This window comes from Indicator indicator, chromosome 1 (genome assembly GCF_027791375.1).
Source record: "Indicator indicator isolate 239-I01 chromosome 1, UM_Iind_1.1, whole genome shotgun sequence".
Lineage (NCBI taxonomy): Eukaryota > Metazoa > Chordata > Aves > Piciformes > Indicatoridae > Indicator > Indicator indicator.
The window spans coordinates 21082834-21102388 of record NC_072010.1 but is presented as its reverse complement, the minus strand read 5'-3'; the positions used below and the strand labels follow the sequence as shown (position 1 = coordinate 21102388).

Sequence of the window (19555 nt, the reverse complement as noted above, 5' to 3'; positions counted from 1 at the left end):
GCTGGAAAGCAGCCCTGAGGAGAGGGACTTGGGGGTGCTAGTGGACGAGAAGCTCAACATGAGCTGTCAAGGTGCACTTGCAGCCCAGAAAGCCAACCAGATCCTGGGCTGCATCAGGAGAAGCATAGCCAGCAAGTCAAGGGAGGTGATTCTCCCCCTCTACTCAGCTCTGGTGAGACCCCACCTGGAGTACTGCGTCCAGTTCTGGAGCCCCTAGTCCAAGAGGGATATGGACATGCTGGAACATGTCCAGAGAAGGGCCACCAGGATGATCAGAGGGCTGGAGCACCTGTCTTATGAGGACAGACTGAAAGAGTTGGGGCAGTTCAGTCTGGAGAAGAAAAGGCTCCGAGGTGACCTTATGGTGGCCTTCCAGTATCCGAAGGGAGCCTACAAGAAAGCTGGGGAGGGACTTTTTAGGATATCAGGTAGTGATAGGACTAGGGGGAATGGAATAAAGCTGGAAGTGGGGAGATTCAGGCTGGATGTGAGGAAGAAGTTCTTCCCCATGAGAGTGGTGAGAGCCTGGAATGGGTTGTCCAGGGAGGTGGTTGTGGCCCCATCCCTGGAGGTGTTTAAGGCCAGGCTGGATGAGGCTCTGGCCAGCCTGATGTAGTGTGAGGTGTCCCTGCCCATGGCAGGGGGGTTGGAACTAGATGATCCTTGAGGTCCCTTCCAACCCTGACTGATTATATGATTCTATGATTGTTTCCTAAGACTGAGAAATAGTGGTGAAGAGTCTAAACAGGAGACATCATTTTTTTCAGTCATTCCTAGTTAATACTTCCAAATGAATACTGATCTTAGTATTAAATTCTCATTAAAGAACCAAATCAAAAGCCAATTAAGTAAAATTTACTCATTTTGACTGTCAGTTTTATCTGTAGAAGTTTTTAACCTATATAATATAGCCCAAGCTTATGTGCATCAGCCATTTATGAGTATTAATTCCAAACAGAATCAGCATTCATTTTGCTATTTGATTTTTGTATTTTTGTTCCTCAGTCTAATCTCTCCCTATTAATTGCTCTTACACTCACTGAGACCAGTTGTGCCCAGAATTAGGTATTAATGCATTTTGGTAGGCCTATATTCAAAGATACTGTACAGGAGGGACAAGCAAATGAAAGAACAAATACATGCTGGACTTTAAGTAACATAGTTACATGAAGGGGAAGAACCAGATTAAGAAAAAGTTTCTCTTACTTAATCTCTCCCATCTTTGCCCCCATCTCACTCTGTACCAGCTCTGACCCCCTCTGAGATTATTCAACTTATTAACCCAGCAGATGACTAACTCCAACAAGGGGAAAAAAAAAAAAAGAGGGAGAGAGAAAGGTGATTGTTTTGTGCTGAATTAGGGGGTTGAGTTGCCCTAGCTCACCTCCTGTGGCACTAGAGCCAGCTCCTGGGAGATGAGAGGCACAACTGCAATTGTGAGTAGGTGCAGGGAGAAATGTGGCTTGAGAAGCAGGCATTTAGACCTCTGTTTCTTCTTGGTTATGAGCTGTTTGACTAGCTCAATTATATTATTTTTCCCTTAAGAAGATGTTGGATAGATACTGGGTTATTAATGGCTAACTCTGATAAAAGTTGGAGATTAGAGTGAAGTGTTTCCTTCCAGATTCCAATTGCAAAAGATGTTATTTGGTAATGAGTCTTTGAAATAGGAAGGAGGAAGCTGGAAGATGTAGAGGGGCTTCACATGGCCTCAAAAGGTAGCAATGGCCATGAAATAGCTTCCCCATGGGCACTGTTCTGACTAGAGGGATGCAAAAAGAAATTTCTGAAAAAGGAGAATGCCTAGATGTAAGCAAAACTATAGCCTAGAGAACAGAACATTGTATGAACCCTTGTGCATGAATGTGGGATCACTAGTCCTATCTACACCACCCCCAAATTTTGACCATTCACTCCTCTGCAGACTGGCCAGACATTGGGGTTTCACAGCTTTGACTGCAGTATGACAGGTCAGCTGAAGTTCTTCGCTAAATAGCTGCTGAGACTGCATACTCCTTGCTGTAATCTGTGCTTTGTCAAAGCCCTCATGGTTTACATAGAACAGTGTGGAAATCTATGGGATGCAAAGAGCTGTTATTTTCTTGTTTGACAGCTATATCCTGAGGATATCAGGGGTAGCTCTAAACCTCCCCAGAGCTTTTGTGACTTTCAGCTGCTCACCATCTACCTGCATCAAAATTTCCTTTTGCAGAGTCAATCTTTTCTGCAAGTCATACTGCACAGGAAAATATAAAGCAGAATCTGGTGCTCCAAATCATAGAGAATTAAGGGATATTTTAAATTGTGTAAAGCTGAGCTAATGTTTCAAACGTTTAATGGTGCTACGGCTGATACTCCCATTAAATTTTTGGAAAGCACTCAGTAGGCTCCAGGATTGTAGTTAATGCTATATGAGACCTATAAACAAAACAAAACAAAACAAAACAAAACAAAACAAAACAAAACATGAGACATGGTGAAAACTAATTTCCTCTTTTCTTCCCTTCCCCATTCCCTTCTAAGGCAGATTTAAGCCACGGTACTTTTGCTTTCTTAAATCTTTCAGCCAAAATCATATAATCTATCTACAGAATGAAAAGCTGGATTATACTGCTGGCTATTGTAGTCAGCATAGCAGAAACACAAAAGCAGGAGGTCTGCACCCAAGGGTATCCTGGCATCCCTGGCAATCCCGGGCACAATGGTGTACCTGGTCGTGATGGGCGTGATGGTTCAAAAGGCGAGAAGGGAGACACAGGTACTATGTTCAGAATAAATGATTTCATGTATCAAATGCAATGCCATTACTTCTCCAAGCTGTCTATAGTCATGCTGCATTAATGTGATTATTCTGCCTAGCCTTCAGAAAATTTTTCATTTACATGCTTGAAAAAGAAAACATAAAGAAAGACCTAATGAAGAAAGCCAGGTAGCTCACACTATGAAGATGTCATGGGATAAAAATGAAAGACTTTACCTTCTGTTTAGGGAATATGTTCATGTCTGTTTGAAAATTTTAAAGCCTATAAACCTGCTCCTACATCTCTGAAATAGCAACTATATTTCTGTTAAGAGTGTCAACCCCAGCAAAAAAAAAAAAAAACAAAACAAAAACAAAATGAAAAACCAATCAAACACAAAAAATCCAACCAAACAAAACCACAAACAAACAAAACAGAGAAATTCTTAGCAGCAAGGGTGGTGAGACACTGGAACAAGGTTGTAGGTGCCCCCTACCTGGAGGTGTTCAAAGCCAGGCTGGATGGGGCTTTGAGCAATCTGGTCCCCATGGCAAGGGGAACTAGATGATCTTGAAGGTCCCTTCCAACCCAAACCATTTTATGAATTTATGAACAACTGATACCTTGTGCGGTGGTAAAAATATTTCTTCTTACCTAAATTTTACATTTTTAGGACTTATTTTGAAGAGTACCTCCTTGCTGTAATTCAAGAACCACCTTGAATTGGGGGGAAGTTTAGGGGTGGAGACTATGAAAAAGAGTGTATGATTCATGTCTGCTCTAACAGGCTATAATAGAGATTTGTGTGTGCTACTGTAGACAGAGGTAATTTCAGCATCCTAAAGCTAATAAAGTCAATAGTACTTTAAGCCCTGGGATGACAACAGCTGGGATATCAAGGCCAGGATTGCACAAGATCATGAATCCGTGGGCATATGGACATATAACACTTCATCTGAGGTCACACAACCCCAGAATGCAAAGCACAGGATAAGTGAAAATCTGCTGCTTCAAATTTGCACACAAAATTTTGGAGGGGGAAATTTTTCCCTTGTATCAGGCCAGTTATTATGTGCCATCGTGCAGGTGGCATTATGGCTTAATACATAAACCTGTCACAAACAGTTAGTGTGGCTCTGGCTAACCAGATCAAGCCTGTACTTATCAGAAGAGCCCTTCGACCAAGTGCTGATCTTAAGGATTGTGAATCACATCTCTTTCCAGTGGAGTATATAATTTAATACATTAACCAAACTGAGGTCAACAGTCCAAAAGAAATTAACTTAAAATGTGCTGAAGTGGTTTTCTGTGTTGTTCTCGCTAGTAGAAATGTTTGTCTTAGATGGGGTTACTAGGCTAAGGATTCACCTGCTCCACCAGAAAAGCAGATGCCTCCATGGACACTGTATGCTGCAGAGCCAGTGTTGAAGGTGTCCTTTGATGTGCAGTTCTTTGATGGCTATGCTGGCATAGGCAGGATCCTCTACCAGATCCTTTTCTTGCCACTTGACTCTTCTGCCTTACATGCCACAACTGTGTGCATGGCTACAGGGTAAACTGGATCAGCTGAAAAATAACCAGCTCTTGTAATTTGTGCAATGAAGAGTTATTGTCATGGATTAGGGCTGGGACAGCCACCAAATGAGTGCCAGAATCTATTAACCCTTCTCCTTTCACAAACAGAAGAGAAAGGGAATAAGGGTGATAGGCTTATGGATTAGAAAAAAACCTAACCCCAGTGAAAATAACAACAATAAAATTAAATATATACCATTATACAACATTGAACCCAGCTCCCCTGATGGCAACCATCACCACTGATACTGTGGTAAGCACTGGGGAAATCTGAGCCTGGGCTCCACAGCAGACAGGAACTAGATTCCGGAGCTGGATTTGGAACAAGGGCAGAATGGGTTGGGAACAAGGGCAGAATGAACAATGTCCTCCTCCAATGCTGGCCATTGAAGAAGAGAGCTTGACCCTTGTGATCAAGTCTACCCACTTACATATTTACCTCAGTGATTGCCAAATAGTTCTTTGGAACTCTCTTGCTTATGAAATGATTTCGAGTTCTCTGCTTTCAGTGCCCTAGCCTAGGTAAAATCAAAACTGCTTAAAACCTAGAAACAAACAAACAAACCACACATTAGCTTCCCAATCAGCACATACCATTAGCTGCCTTCTCGGCCAGAAAATCTGAAAAATGGAAAACTTCTAGCTTACTTATTTTCATTTATCTTATAAAGGTCTTCGATTTACTCTACTGGTTTCTGACAAAGTCCCCAAGTTCTTTTTCCTCAATTAAGCTATTCTGATGACTGTATTGACTACTGTTTGCTTGAACCAATTGGGATGACTGTACCATTCCATTGTATGTTTCTATTGTATGGGCATAAACCTTTGCAATTCAATACACAAGACTCAGTTTTGTTCCTTAACAAGTCAATGAAATTTCAGCAGATGCTGGACTGTGCCCATTGTACAGAAAATTGCTAGTTCTCCAGTCCATACGGCTTGAGAGCTACTCTTGGAATATGGCTACATCCAAACTGCCAACTCTTTTTTTTTTCTGCTGCTGTGTTCTGGATGCAAATCCAGGTATTTGAGCACATGCCTCCTAGTGACTTGTGATGTTACTGTAAAAATGACTTCTATTATTGCCCTGTTTAGAGCAGTGGAAGGTCCATGTTATGCTAGATACAAGGAGCAAGAGTGTGAATGCCCTCCTCAGATCTACAGACAACATTCTTCCACTGTAATATTTCACTAGCATCGGCCAAACTTCTGCAGATGTCTCTTCTTGAGAGGGAAGTTCACCATTACTTCACTACTGGGCTTCCTGACTCTGCAGAGCTTCTTTGCCAAATGTGGCTTCCTCACTCCTTTTCCTGCAATTTTCCAACAGGAAAAAATAACAGACAACAACAGGACAAGAGGTCTTCACATTGCTGGTCCTGATCAGTGTATAGCTCCTCCACATACCTCAGTGACCCACTTCTTTATGCCCTCTTTCTCAAAAAAGAACTATCATCAGGCAGAGTTTCTGTGCTGTCAATTTCTTCATAAGATAAAAGTACTATCAGTGGCATCCACTGAAAGTCAGGAATAACAGTACTTTTTACATTTTTTTTAAAGCCAGGCTTAAAGAGGAGGGATTAGAGAAGGACTTATCCCAAGTTTTCTGGTAATTTAATTGTTTTGTGAAAATCTGTTTTTCTCTTCTGTACTAGGTGAAGCAGGACTTCCTGGCAGTCCAGGAAAAGATGGTGCAGATGGAGAAAAAGGTGAACGAGGTCAGAGAAGTGTTTTCATTTATTATTTATTAACTGTTGCCCTTGTGCTTGTGAGCACTGGAATGCTACTCTAGATCTAGCAGAAGTACCATAAAGATTAAGAAACTTGCTCCAGAAGTAGTAGAGACTGACAATACAAGAGGAATTTTCCACTGCCAATTATCCCACTAGCTCTGATGCCCTACAACTTGTTCACTCAGCCTGTTATCCTGCCTCTCCCACCTCTCAGCTGCTGAGGAGGAGATAGCATCTGCAGCTACCTCAGGAAAGGGAGGTTTCTGTAGCTATATACAAAACTTCAGGGAAAAGGATTTTGAAAAGAAATTGTAGAAGATGCAAGTTATACACCTAAAAATATAGTAGGTCCTGCATACTTCACTTACTTAACCAGCCTATGCACAAGCAGCATGTCTCCTGTCAGATGGATGTACATGTGCAGAGTGACCTGTACATAGGGAGTCAGCCATTCTGCAAAGTCATCATTTTGCACAAATTCACTAACTGAGATTCTGGACTCGTGCATCCTGAGACTAATTGTACATAGATAATGTATATATCCAAAATCATGGAAGCCTGCCAAAAAGTGTCCAGGTTCTTCAAAATACTGAAGTTGAACTTGAGGAATAACAGGCAGTATATGCATTGTGTGGGAATAATTACAAGCTGCTCTACACCCTTCAGACTCTTCTCCACTCTATTAGAAATTACCCCAGTCTTGGAAGGAACATGAGACATGAGGCCACAAATGTTGTTTAAGCACACCAAAGCTACCTTCTTTTCTTTTGTCCTTGTCCAGATGAACCCATGCTGCTTTTCCCAGAAGCTCACCATACAACCTCACCTGTTTTCAGTTCATTGCTACTGTTAAAATTCTCTCAGTTGTAAACTGAGAACATTACACTGCAAATACAGCATTATTCTTAAGTTCAGAAGCTAGAGGCTCTAATGCAGAAATTATCACCTTCTTTTCACGACCAACAGAGTATACAAGCATTACGGTATCTTTTTTCTATTAACTGCTAATTTGTTCTTCTCATCACAGAGCTTTACCTTCAAACTCTTGTGCAGCAATCAGCTTTTCAAAGGATTTGAGCTTCCTCATCCAAGAGTGGATGAAGGATAAATGGAAAATCTGGTAGCAATTAGGACAAAAAGCCAAGCAAAGTTCCTTCACCTAGAAATTCTGAGCATTGTCCAAATAGAACCCTCCTCTGATTAAACTGTGAACCACCTCCTCCTGTTTTTCTATACTGAAGTCCGAAACAAGCGTCTAGACACATGCTGCTTGTGCCTGAGATGACGAGCGCTCTCAGTACTACCACCAGCCTGTAGACAAAACACATCTTGCTTTTTCTGAGCTTGTCCTTGCTGGTCTCAGCCAGGGCACCTGTTTACTAACACAATATCAGGTTCTTCAGATGTTATGTTTATCCTGCACCGAAATGTGTGAGAAATTGTATGCACAGTGAGCATAGCATGTACAGTGGTGACACATACCTACACGTTCTTTCTGATGAAACTCATGTAGTGCCCCATTAATCCAGTGGAAGATTACAAGAAAGTGTCTTTTCCTTTTTTTTTTCCCCACTTAGGAGCCAATGGGACTGTTGAAGAGAAGGGGAACAAAGGAGATAAAGGAGAAAGAGGACAACCTGGGAAACTGGGACCAAAAGGAATTATAGGGTCAGTGGGTTACAAAGGTCAGAAGGGAGAGCTGGGACTGCAAGGACAAAAGGGGTTAAAAGGAGATATTGGGCCCATAGGGCCAAAAGGAACAAAGGGTGAAATTGGCTATCCTGGAAGAGTTGGCTTCCCAGGGCCAATTGGCCCTCCTGGTAATCCAGGTCCTAAAGGTAATACTGGAGATCTTGGACCACGGGGTAACCCAGGAATTCAGGGGGAAAGAGGCTTGAAAGGAGACAGAGGAGATAAGGGGAATGTAGGTGCCCCAGGGGTACTGCCAAGGAGTGCTTTCTGTGTCGGCCTTACAGTCTCCACCAAATTTCCCACCCCAAGTCGCCCAATAAAGTTTGACAAAGTGCTGTATAACAGTCTAAATGACTACAACTCAGTTACTGGCAAATTCACCTGCAAATACTCTGGAGTTTACTATTTCACCTACCACATCACGGTCTACTCAAGGAATGTCCGAGTAGCTCTAGTTAAAAACGGCATCAAGATGCTGCACACAGTAGACAGGTACCAGGGTGGAGAGGACCAGGCCTCAGGAGCTGCCATCCTTGAGCTACAGAGAGGAGATGAGGTGTGGCTGCAGGCTCACCAAGGAGAGACTTTCAACGGGCTGTTTGCAGATGCTGATGATGATACCACCTTCTCGGGGTTCATCCTGTTCAGCACCTCTGACCCACTGGAGCTGCTGCCAACACCTACCATGTAACTTCACATTATCTGTGAATTCTGTACATCTATGTCCCTCATCCCTCCCTAATAAAGTTATTATCTGCTGGCCAATTTCTACTACTTTCAACAGAAAGCAGAAACCATCCAGGGAAGTATGCTGAAGGTTGAAAGGGAGGCTGCAGGGCAGATTGAGACCAGATAGACATCTGTTGAGGGGTTTGGTATTTTTTAGTGAAGTCATCACAGTGGGAAGGTGTAGGATCACACTACCTGTACCTGTAGGAAGCCAGGCCTGCTTATTCATACAAGCGCTCATTGCACAACTTACTGTGCTGTGTTTTCACGACCAGCTGCTGAAACAGAACTCAAGGCTTCAGAGTTATACTCAGAAGAGTTTGAGTTAAGTACCAGGTGTTTATTTATTAAACTGTCCTAATATAAATGTTGTCAGCTTTGTTTTTTAAAACCTAACAATTCCCCTTCTCCCCATCCTCCCCCCCAATTTTCCTAATCTGCCTAAACCATCTTCATGGCTACAGTTGTATCTGGAACAGCTTCTGCACAAGAGAGGACAAGTCTTGAGAACATACAATGATGGGCTTTACACATTACTGACTTAATAACTTATTCTAGTTACACAGGAATACCTACACCAGTTTTGAAGGACAAACATTTTGAAAGAAAGTGGGATTAAATAAAAGATAAAATGTCAAGTTCTCTAATGATGACATGCAAGTCCCTGCCATCTTGTATAAATATGAAGCAGTTACTACCAAGCCAGTTTATATCTTTCTAGGTAGTATGTGTAGATGGACTTGAAATTTCAATAGTTTGCATCCAATGATTTAAAGACGATTTTTCAACTCCGTATTAATATAGTTTTAGACCTCCACATGGGCTGCTTGCTCTGTGGCACAAGTGAGTTTTGTTGCAGCCAGGTGTATTTATAACTTTTAAACACAGCTCTTAGCTCTCTGTAGGCCAAATATCTGAAACTGAGCAAAAGAGTGATAGGTGGAAGTGCTATGTGGATTCAGTTCTGGTGCAAAAATACCGCATAAGGCTGCTGTACTTCAAAATTAGCCAGTGAAAAACAAATTCTCACAAATTAAAGGTAACCATTAATCAACACTTAAGCAGCCATACTTGAGAACTGATTGAGATTTTCCATGTCATAAATTTCTGTGAATTTTCTCAGAATTTGTAATTCATAGTATTTTTTTTCTCCCCTAAAACTTAAAAAAATAACAAAAGATGCTGGTAAGTCTCACTCCCTCCCCTTAATAGAGACTACAATACAGATACCATGTGACATAGGTCAGCATCATGAAATTCAGCATTAAAGTAGTGTTAAGAGCCTAAGGCTCACCCCGAATACTGCCTGGGAGCAAGGACACCTAGACACATCCCCACAGTTGTTGAACCCCGAGTACAGATCACAGACCTGAAATGAAGAGAGTCAGGAGTGTTTCTTCAGGAAAAACAGCTACACTTCTCACATCGGCTGCCTTACAGTGAAGGAGTTACAAGGACACTATAACAGAGGAAAGGGTTAAGGGAATTTTTCAGTGAGATTTTTTTTCCTGTAAATTCAAGGCCATAAGTTTGTGTCACAGAAGCATCTAGACCTAAAACCACTTCAAAATAGACTTTGGTTGAACAAGGAAAACACGTGGGACAAATTCAGCCAACAGAGGGCCTCCTCCTCACCGCGGCGCCCGCGCTCGCCAGGCCCCCGCGCAAGCCTGCCGCAGCTCCCGCCCAGCCTGCCGGGCCCTTCCCTTCCCCTTAGCGGCGGGCCAGAGCGGGCAAAGGGCGCCTCTACCCCAAACAGCCAGTGAGGGAGCCGAGCGGGCGGGCTGGGGGCAGGCGCGACTGCGATCCTCCTCCTCTCCTCGGCCCGGACGCGCGGAGGTCGCGGTGGAGTTCGGAGCACCTGGGACTGCTGCGGGGGGCCGTTGCTGGGGCCCGCTCCAGATCGTGCTCTGCAGCTCCGCCATGCTGGCCGGCTGCCGGCAGGCGCTGCCGGCGGCGCTAGGCCGGGCGCTGCGGGGCCGGGCGGCGAGGCCGTGCCGCCGTGCCGTCAGCACCAGTTGGTGCCCGGTGGGCGCCGCCTTCGATGCGAAGCAGCAGCCACAGCTGCGCGGCAGCGCGGCGGGCAGGGAGACGGTGAGCGGCTGGAGGGGAAGGGCCGGCGGCCGGCAGGAGGCTGCCCTGGCTGCCGGCAGCCTTGCGGTTTGCTTTGCCTCTGTGTGAATTTTAATACTTTCAAATCGAGACGGCGGGGACAGCCAGGCTGTTATCACAGGGTTAGGCGATTATGTCTCTGTAAGGATTTGTTTCAATTCTAATGAACCAAACATACTCTTTTCTGGACACGCAAGAGTTCGCCAATGGTGGCCTCGTTTCTTGAAACATTTGCTTAGTGCCTAAGTAGAGAACGTACGTACATACATACACATCACTCTTTCCACTCCCAGCTCTTACCTGGCTGTGCCCTTTTTGATCTGTCATTGTCATGCCAGTGCGCTTTGGCTGTGCTTCGACGTTGGTTGGACTGCTGAACATCTTTTATGGATGTTGTTCTTGACATTCAGTTGCTTGTGGTAAAACATTGGATAGATTAGTGACACTCAAGCTTTTTGATTTATTTATTTTTAGGATGAGTTAAGTACATTAGTGGGAGTCCTAGGAATCTAAACAAGTCCCTGGACAGCACAAAACAGGTACTTCCAGTGGCACAGTACATACAGAATGCTTAAAACCCGTAAAGTCCCGGTGTTAATCCACTGACTACACTATTCCTGCCATGGTGTCCAGGCTGGTTAAACTGTTTAATTCTGGGACTGAGAGATTCATTCAGTAAAGACATACCTGACCTCTCTTTATAATCCAGCATGTGTTTGGGAAACTTTTCTTCTGCCTCTGCAGGGATACTGGTGTAATTCTTGCTCCAGGAAAGGAGTCCTGTTAAATACTGTGGATTTGCCTGATGTAAGAAATGAGTTTTGGTTTTATATGGTCCATGGAGGGGATGTTAGAGCTCTTTGGGAAGAGAGAGAGGTATTTCAGGCTGTGACAAAGTGCAAATTCTGAGACTAAGCAAGGCCATGCAGTCACTCTATTAAAGAACCCAGAGACCTGCAGCAAACTTTCTTTTTTTTTTTTTACATCAAACTTGGTGTCATATGAAAGAGAAGCTCTGTGGCGATTCCTCCAGTTCACAGCTACATTCACAGGGCAGTCTCACTTGGGAGGGTGAATGGTGATGTAGGGCAGCAGAAATGCCAGGAGCATTCTGGGTCCTTGCAGGACATTGCATCAGCTGTCTCAGTAAATGGGCAGTCTTGAGTCTCTTACAGAGCCAGGTGATGTATATTATGTTTGTGTGCATGTGTTTGTATACATGTGTATGTATATATATATATATATATACGCACACTTAGCTTTTTCAGTGTTCATTTCAATCCAGTTCCTGTTCCCAAATAATAAATGAAAACATGGGAAGTGTGAGGCCATCTTCCTGTTTTCGGGTGGCCAGTTTGTAGTAAGAGCACTAGAAAAAAAAAACAAACACAGTTTTAGCAACAATGATGAAATGAAAATAGGAAAAAGCAACTCAGAATATCACAGATACTTACTTTAGGGGATGCTTTTGCTTCAGAATATGTATTTTTATAGACAAGCTGTGAATTTGCATCTCTTTGTTTTATTTGGATAAACACCTGAAAGCTACATGTAATTCTGCAACTGACTGCAACACAAAGAGTTTGCAGAAAGTGCCTACATGTTTCCAAATACAGATTGTGATTTTTAGAGAAGGTTAAATTTGGGAAGGGATGGATGTTGTCTGAAATTATGTACTGTTAGGTGCTGCACTTAGAAGATAAGGGGATACTTATGTTACGGTTGGGCAGTTGCAGAGGGGGTGCATTGTTTGCAGAGATGCTGTTTTTATCTTAAATGAAGATTTTTTGCTGTCATAGGTATTTATTGTGGAACTTCTCTACCAGGTAGTGTAGGCAATTTTGTTTGATCTGCAGCAGGCCCTATTTAGCTCTTCTACAAATGCAGAAAATAACTTCTGTCTGTGTCTGCCCTGCCCTGTTGGACAAGGCCAGGCTTGATAAGAATTTCAGGAATAAAAATGTTCATACTGTAAAATTTTTGAGTTGGTGCTGACCCATTCCTTTGATCTGGTTACACTGTTTGGGGCTCATTTAATGGGCCTGAGACAGCTATGCTGTTGTCGGCAATCCATTGATATTTAGGGCTGCTGGCCAATTCATCCAGTGTTTAGACACCTCTGCTTGGTCCTCATGGTCCTTTATAAATTTTGCTTTAGAGGGGCGATTTTGCTTTGTTTCAGAATGTGAATGGACTTCCAATGATTTCTCTGGTTCTTGTGCTTTGGAAGTGAGGTAAAAAATGCTTTGAGAAAAGCACAGGAAGTTGTGGGGTGGAAGAGGAAAGTTTGTGAGGATTTAGTGCCAAATTCTTAAAGTCTGCTGAAAACAGCTCTGACTAGAAGAACCTCAGTGAGGTTTTGCTCTGGGAAATTAAGATCTTTTCATGTGGTATCAGTGTCTTTGGCTGATTTTGTGAGTGTTCTCTCTACAAAGACATTCAGTGCGGGAGAGTTTTATTGTAGTATCACAAGCTAGCTAGGGTTATTTTGGTAACATTTTGTGGTAATTCCATGCTGACACTAAGGGGCAGAAACTGAGGGTAGTAGTGATGTGTTTTCATGGTTTCTGCACTGCAGGGTCTGTTTGGTGTTCCAGAACTGAGCTGTCCAGAAGGATTTCAAGAAGCACAGGACAAAGCATTGCAAGAATCTGAACAGCTTGTCCAGAAGGCATGTTCAACACCACCTGGGCCAGAGACTGTAATGATCTTTGATCAGCTTTCAGATAGCTTGTGCAGAGTAGCAGACTTGGTAAGTTTATTTTTGTTTCGATTTTTTTGGTTGGTTTTGTTTTTAATTATTACTTGTACCAATTTCTTTTAAAGTGACTGACTTAATAAGCTTATACCATGTTGTTCCATTTTACAGTTTTCTACACTGTAGAAATTAAATTAATTGAAAGTTAATTAAAAAGGCTTTTACTGAATGATAGGTAACTACAAATCCTGTCAAACCATACAGTTAAAGACAGATGTAGAAGTAGTATAAAGCCCACAACAAGAAAAATAAGAGGGAAATCAGAGGTGTATTTCCACTGTAATATTAACACATAAGCCTTCCTGCATCACTTGCATTATGGAAAATAAGGGATTGCTCTCAAAGTTAAAGATGGGGCTGCAATACATATTTTTAATTTATGAACTTAGAGATTAAAAGCAGCAGATGTCACTAAACAGTATCAACTTTTGTTAACAGAACAAAAAAATGAAGGTATTTCCTAGTTTGCATTTTCTGTCACCCACAGAACTGGAGTACTTGGTCTGACATTTCTGTATCACAAAATGTTAAGTTTAAGAGAACACTTTGTGTTTTGTATTGTTGCCTAGAAACTGTTTGTCTGACATCTATCTTTTATCAAAGCATAATTTCTCATTTGAAGGAAGCAACCCAAACCTTCATACTGAAATCAGTTCTTAATGTATAGATCATTGATTTTTTTTTTCCTTTGGTTTTGAGATTCTACTTTTGCTGTGTGGTTTCAGTTCTCAAACCTGAATTATTTTCTAGATTCAAGACATCTTTTGTGCCAGGCACTTTTTCCTTCTGAAAGTACTCACATGCTCTTGTTGAGTCACTAAATCTATTGTCTCTCCTACTTGATATAGACTATGCCTAATTCCTCTTTAACAATATCTAACTAAAACAGTAATGTCAAAATTCAGTGGTAATAGTTTTGCATAACTCTGCTGAGTTAAAATTCCCTTTTATGTACTGCTTTCAGGTTTATATCTTCCGAGATGCTGGGCTTGCAAAGCTCTGTCTAGAAATAATTTGCTGACTGTTTTCTTGTGGCAGGAATTTTAATATCTGCCATTTTGCACCTATTCTGTCAATATTATGCAGGATTTTAGACAGGGATTCTAAGAAGTCATGTATAATAACATTTGTAAGGTTGCCTTTTCAATCAAACTGCAATCATACAGTTAGACAAAGTTGAGCTTATTTAATGTATTTTCTGCAAAATCATACTGAACGTCTTTGGTATATTCCAAATCTTTAATTCTTTATAATTTCAAGGCTAGCACCTCCCTCAATTCTTAGCACCAGTCTTGGAAGCCCCTAGCTTCCTAGTCCCTTTTTAGCATCCTTCTAGCCTTTGAACTCCTTGAAGTATTTGGAGACTTACTCAAAATCAGTAAATCAAATAAAACCTCTGTTCTGAATCCAGAAGAACTTCTGGGTTGTCCCTCCAGAAACATACTTCATCCTAGTAAGTAATGTTGTCAAAGCACTGCTTGACAGATCTATGCATAAGAGTAGTAAGGGGTTGAAAACAAGCCCTGTATGCACATTTGGTGGTGTGCTTTCTTCTTAACTGTGAATCTTAGTTTTAAAAACCTGTTAACTAACATTTAAATACATTGAAATATCTGTGCTCTAAGGAGTCTAAAATACACATGATGCTAAAAGTTTTTAAGAAATATATGGATTAAAGATGCTTTCTGGGAAGACATTCACTAGTTTAAGAGCTGTCTGCACAGATTTCCAGTAAGTTTATTAAAAAAAAAAAAAAAAGAGGCAAATTCTGCAATAGCTTGCAGAGAACTGTAGAAATAAATGTTAATGTAAATGGAACTGCTTGAGTACAATTTTGCATACAATTTAAGATTTTATTTATTTGTCTTTTCCCTCACTGTTTTTTTTCTTGTACTATGTTAGGCAGATTTTGTGAAAATTGCCCATCCTGACTTTGCATTCAGAGAGGCTGCTGAAGAAGCTTGCAGGAGCATTGGTACCATGGTAGAGAAGTATGCCTTATTTGGGTTTCTTTCTTTCTTTTTTTCTTTTGCTATTTCTATATATGTTTTTGGAAAGTACTATAGGCTCATCTGTTGTTGTGGGTAGACCTGGGCTGGACACCAGCTGCCCACCCAAGCTGCTCTATCACTCTCCCTCCTCTGCTAGATGGAGGGGAGAAAATACAGCAGAGGGCTTCTGGGTTGAGATAAGGGCAATGACATCACTCAGCAATTACCATCCCAGGCAAAAGAGACTTGGGGAAATTAATTTAATTTATTACCAGTCAAATCAGAGTATTATAATGAGAAATAAAATGAAATCTCAAAAACACCTTCCCTCCAGCCCTCCCTCCTTCCCAGGTTCACTTCACTCCTGATTTTCTCTACCTCCTCCTGCCAAGTGATGCAGGGTGAGTGGGAATTGGGGTTGTGGTCAGTTTATCACAAGTTGTCTCTGCTCCTCCTTCTTGGGAGGAGTCCTTACATCTTCCCTTGCTCCAGTGTGGGGGTGCCTCCCATGAGAGACAGTCTTCCAGCGTGGGTTCCTTCCATGGGGTGTAGTCCTTCAGGAATGAACTGCTCCTATGTCGATCCCCCATGGAGTCACAAGTCCTGCCAGCAAACATGCTCCTGCATGTACTCCTCCCATCATGAGGCCACGGGGGTGGGATATGTGAAGGAGGAAAGGACAGTCTTTCCTTAAAATGAGTTTTAGAGGAAATGTCTGCTTAGGGTTGTGATGTCTCCCTGGTGTACTCTGGCAGACTTCTGGTTAATTAAAAGCCTTATTTCACAGAATGTGTTTTTAAGGGCTCCTGTTTCTGAAGTTTAACTCTGGTTTTCTTTTTTTTTCCTTCTCCTTTTTAATAGTTTTAAAATATCTGAAACCCTAAATCCTGAAAGTTTCCTCTGTGGTCCTTGACTACAGTGAATTCCTTTACTTCTTCTCTTGTTGCTGAGAAGGTGGAAAAAGGTGATATTTAATCTCCAAATACGGTGTTCTTTCAATATCTTTCCTTCCTGTGGCATTCAGGAGTAGCCTTCTTAAATGAAAGCTTTGCCAAGCAGTACTGTCTTTGACACTGTCCCCCACAGCAAACTCCTGGCCAAGCTGTCGGCCTGTGGCTTGGGCAGCAGCACTCTGCGCTGGGTTAGGAACTGGCTGGAGGGCCGTGCCCAGAGAGTGGTGGTGAATGGTGCCACATCCAGCTGGCAGCCTGTCACTAGTGGTGTCCCCCAGGGATCAGTGCTGGGCCCCATCCTGTTCAATATCTTTATTGATGATCTGGATGAGGGGATTGAGTCCATCATCAGCAAATTTGCAGATGACACCAAGCTGGGAGCAGGTGTTGATCTGTTAGAAGGTAGAAGGGCTCTGCAGAGGGACCTTGACAGGCTGGACAGATGGGCAGAGTCCAACAGGATGGCATTCAACAAGTCCAAGTGCCGGGTTGTGTCGGTGTGAGCTGAAATTCCCCCCCCCCACCAACAAGTAACCAGGCTAGCCCAGTCTGGAAGCAAATGAAGGCTGTATTTACAAGCAGAGTCTAAAATCTACGATGAAATGCAATGAATATGTACAAATATACAAAATTCACAACATTTACAAATATATATAATCAACAGAAAAGCACAACTGATCTCCCTTTGCTTCCCCCCAAGGGGACCCTCCCAAAGGGGCCTCCCTCTCCCAGGAGCTTCCCCCCCAGACCCCCCTGGACAGAGAAGCAGAGTTAGTTAAGCAGAAAGTTGTTAACTTAGCTACCAAGGTCAGTACATGTTGTCTTCAGCCAGAAGAGAAGAAGAAACAGCAGCCAGACAGTCCAGCAACTGCCCCCACTGCAGAACGTGCAGAGTGCCTACTTTGTTTTGGGTAGTAGTTCTTAAACATTTCTATCTATCCAATGGAAGTGTTTAGAACAATCTTTATTTTGCTTTCTTACACCCAGTAGTGACTTATTTACACTCTTTCACTTTCTCTGTTTTGAACTTTGCAAGGAAAAAATTAAAAAGACAGTTTCAAACCATCACATGGGTGCTCCGCTTTGGCCACAACAACCCCATGCAGAGCTACAGGCTGGGGTCAGAGTGGCTGGAGAGCAGCCAGGCAGAAAGGGACCTGGGGGTACTGGTTGACAGCCGCCTGAACATGAGCCAGCAGTGTGCCCAGGTGGCCAAGAGAGCCAATGGCATCCTGACCTGCATCAGACATAGTGTGGCCAGCAGGAGCAGGGAGGTCATTGTACCCCTGTACACAGCACTGGTTAGGCCACACCTTGAGTACTGTGTCCAGTTCTGGGCCCCTCAGTTTAGGAAAGATGTTGAATTGCTGGAGCATGTCCAGAGAAGGGCAACGAGGCTGGTGAAAGGCCTTGAGCACAAGCCCTATGAGGAGAGGCTGAGGGAGCTGGGACTGTTTAGCCTGGAGAAGAGGAGGCTCAGGGGAGACCTCATTGCTGTCTACAACTACCTGAAGGGAGGTTGTAGCCAGGTGGGGGTTGGTCTCTTCTCCCAGGCAACCAGCAGCAGAACAAGAGGACACAGTCTCAAGCTGCGCCAGGGGAGGTTTAGGCTGGAGGTGAGGAGAAAGTTCTTCACAGAGAGAGTGGTTGGCCATTGGAATGGGCTGCCCAGGGAGGTGGTGGAGTCACCATCCCTGGAGGTGTTCAAGAGGGGATTGGACGTGGCACTTGGTGCCATGGTTTAGATAGTCATGAGGTGTAGGGTGACAGGTTGGACTCGATGATCTTTGAGGTCTCTTCCAGCCTTCTTGATTCTATTCTATTCTATTCTATTCTATTCTATTCTATTCTATTCTATTCTATTCTATTCTATTCTATTCTATTCTATTCTATTCTATTCTATTCTATTCTATTCTATTCTATTCTATTCTATTCTATTCTATTCTATTCTATTCTATTCTATTCTATTCTATTCTATTCTATTCTATTCTATTCTATTCTATTCTATTCTATTCTATTCTATTCTATTCTATTCTATTCTATTCTATTCTATTCTATTCTATTCTATTCTACTCTACTGTGAAGGTGACCCAGAGTCTGCTGCTTCCCTCAGAATTCCTAGTAACAGTTGAGGTGGTAACTGGTTCACCTGTTGTCCAATAGTAAGTTGCAAAGGCCATGAAGCCCTTTGTATTCTGAGGAGGGCAGCAGTGCATGTTTAGTAAGCCTTGTGGCTAATGTGTTTGACTAAAGAGAAAATTCTAAGCTCAAATTCAGCAGAAACTGTTGCTTTGATCTTGCCAGTGTGTTTTAGAAACCTTTCCCTTGAAACTGGAGTTTTTCAAGACTTAAATTGAGTGCACCATCTATCACAACATTACTTTAATATCTGAATACCAGTTCAGATTTAAATTTGTACAAAGAAGAAAGTATTCACAAACTAACTTGAGAGCTTCATAAACTAATGTAAATGCTCAAAACTAGCTGTTACTGAATGTTTGTTTTCATGGGTAAGTGGTATCACTCAGGAACTACTTAGAGTACATATCTACCTTTTGAGAGTTCTGGACTTTTTCCTTAACACCTTCTGTAGAGAGCCTGTCCTGAAGTACAAGCATGATGCAATGTCTTTTTCTGTCTCTGAACTGGATGTTGATTAGTAAGTTCATTTTACAAACAGGGCTGCAGGGGCTTGCTGCAGCTCAGCTGGTGTAAGAGTTCGTGCTCAAGATTGTCAGACTGAGGGCTGCTGCTCACTGCAGCTATGCTGATGTGTGTGTGTTTCATTCCCCACTGTGATTCTTACCCAGTAATCCAGGTTGATATACATGTTGTAGCTCACTTGCCATCAAATCTGATGGATGTAGTGTTTGTTGGCACAGGCACTGTGATGAGATCTGTGTCTTTGTTTTGCTGGGACAGAATCCCAGGCCAGCCATGGGCTGCAGGCCATTAGCGGTTCAGAGTCAGAGGGCTTGAGCTGGCTGGGAGGTGTAGCCCAGACCACGAGCATCACACTCAGCATAAAAGAGGAAGATTGCTGAAGAGAGGGGAGCCTCCTGCTGGGGCTTACTGTGGGTGCTCCTCCTTATCCTGCTGCTCCCATCTAGGCCTGCCTTCCTGCAATGTTGTGACTGATGCACCTTTCTTGAATGTAACTTTATATACCTTGTACTGACATTGGTATTAATTTGGCTATTTCATTAAATCCATTTTTATTTCATCCTGTGGGTCTTCTCTGCTTTTCCTGATTCCCCTTCTCTGCTGGGGA

At 42.7% G+C, this 19555-nt stretch overlaps 2 protein-coding genes across 2 annotated transcripts in view; both read left to right on the top strand.

The window, feature by feature from the left end:
- Positions 1-2546: 2546 nt before the first annotated feature.
- LOC128974241 (complement C1q and tumor necrosis factor-related protein 9A-like) lies at positions 2547-8432 on the top strand. The gene is made up of 3 exons (XM_054390799.1): positions 2547-2758; positions 5972-6034; positions 7627-8432. Exons 1-3 carry the CDS (start codon positions 2593-2595, stop codon positions 8430-8432), a joined length of 1035 nt encoding a protein of 344 aa, XP_054246774.1. The 5' UTR covers positions 2547-2592.
- A 1961-nt stretch (positions 8433-10393) lies between these two features.
- The window catches only part of MIPEP (mitochondrial intermediate peptidase), a 70758-nt gene continuing 61596 nt past the window's right edge, over positions 10394-19555 (top strand). Inside the window, exons 1-3 of the mRNA XM_054385680.1 lie at positions 10394-10564; positions 13161-13334; positions 15243-15331. Of these exons, the coding sequence (XP_054241655.1) occupies positions 10394-10564; positions 13161-13334; positions 15243-15331 (434 nt within the window). The remainder of the gene's footprint in view (positions 10565-13160; positions 13335-15242; positions 15332-19555) is intronic.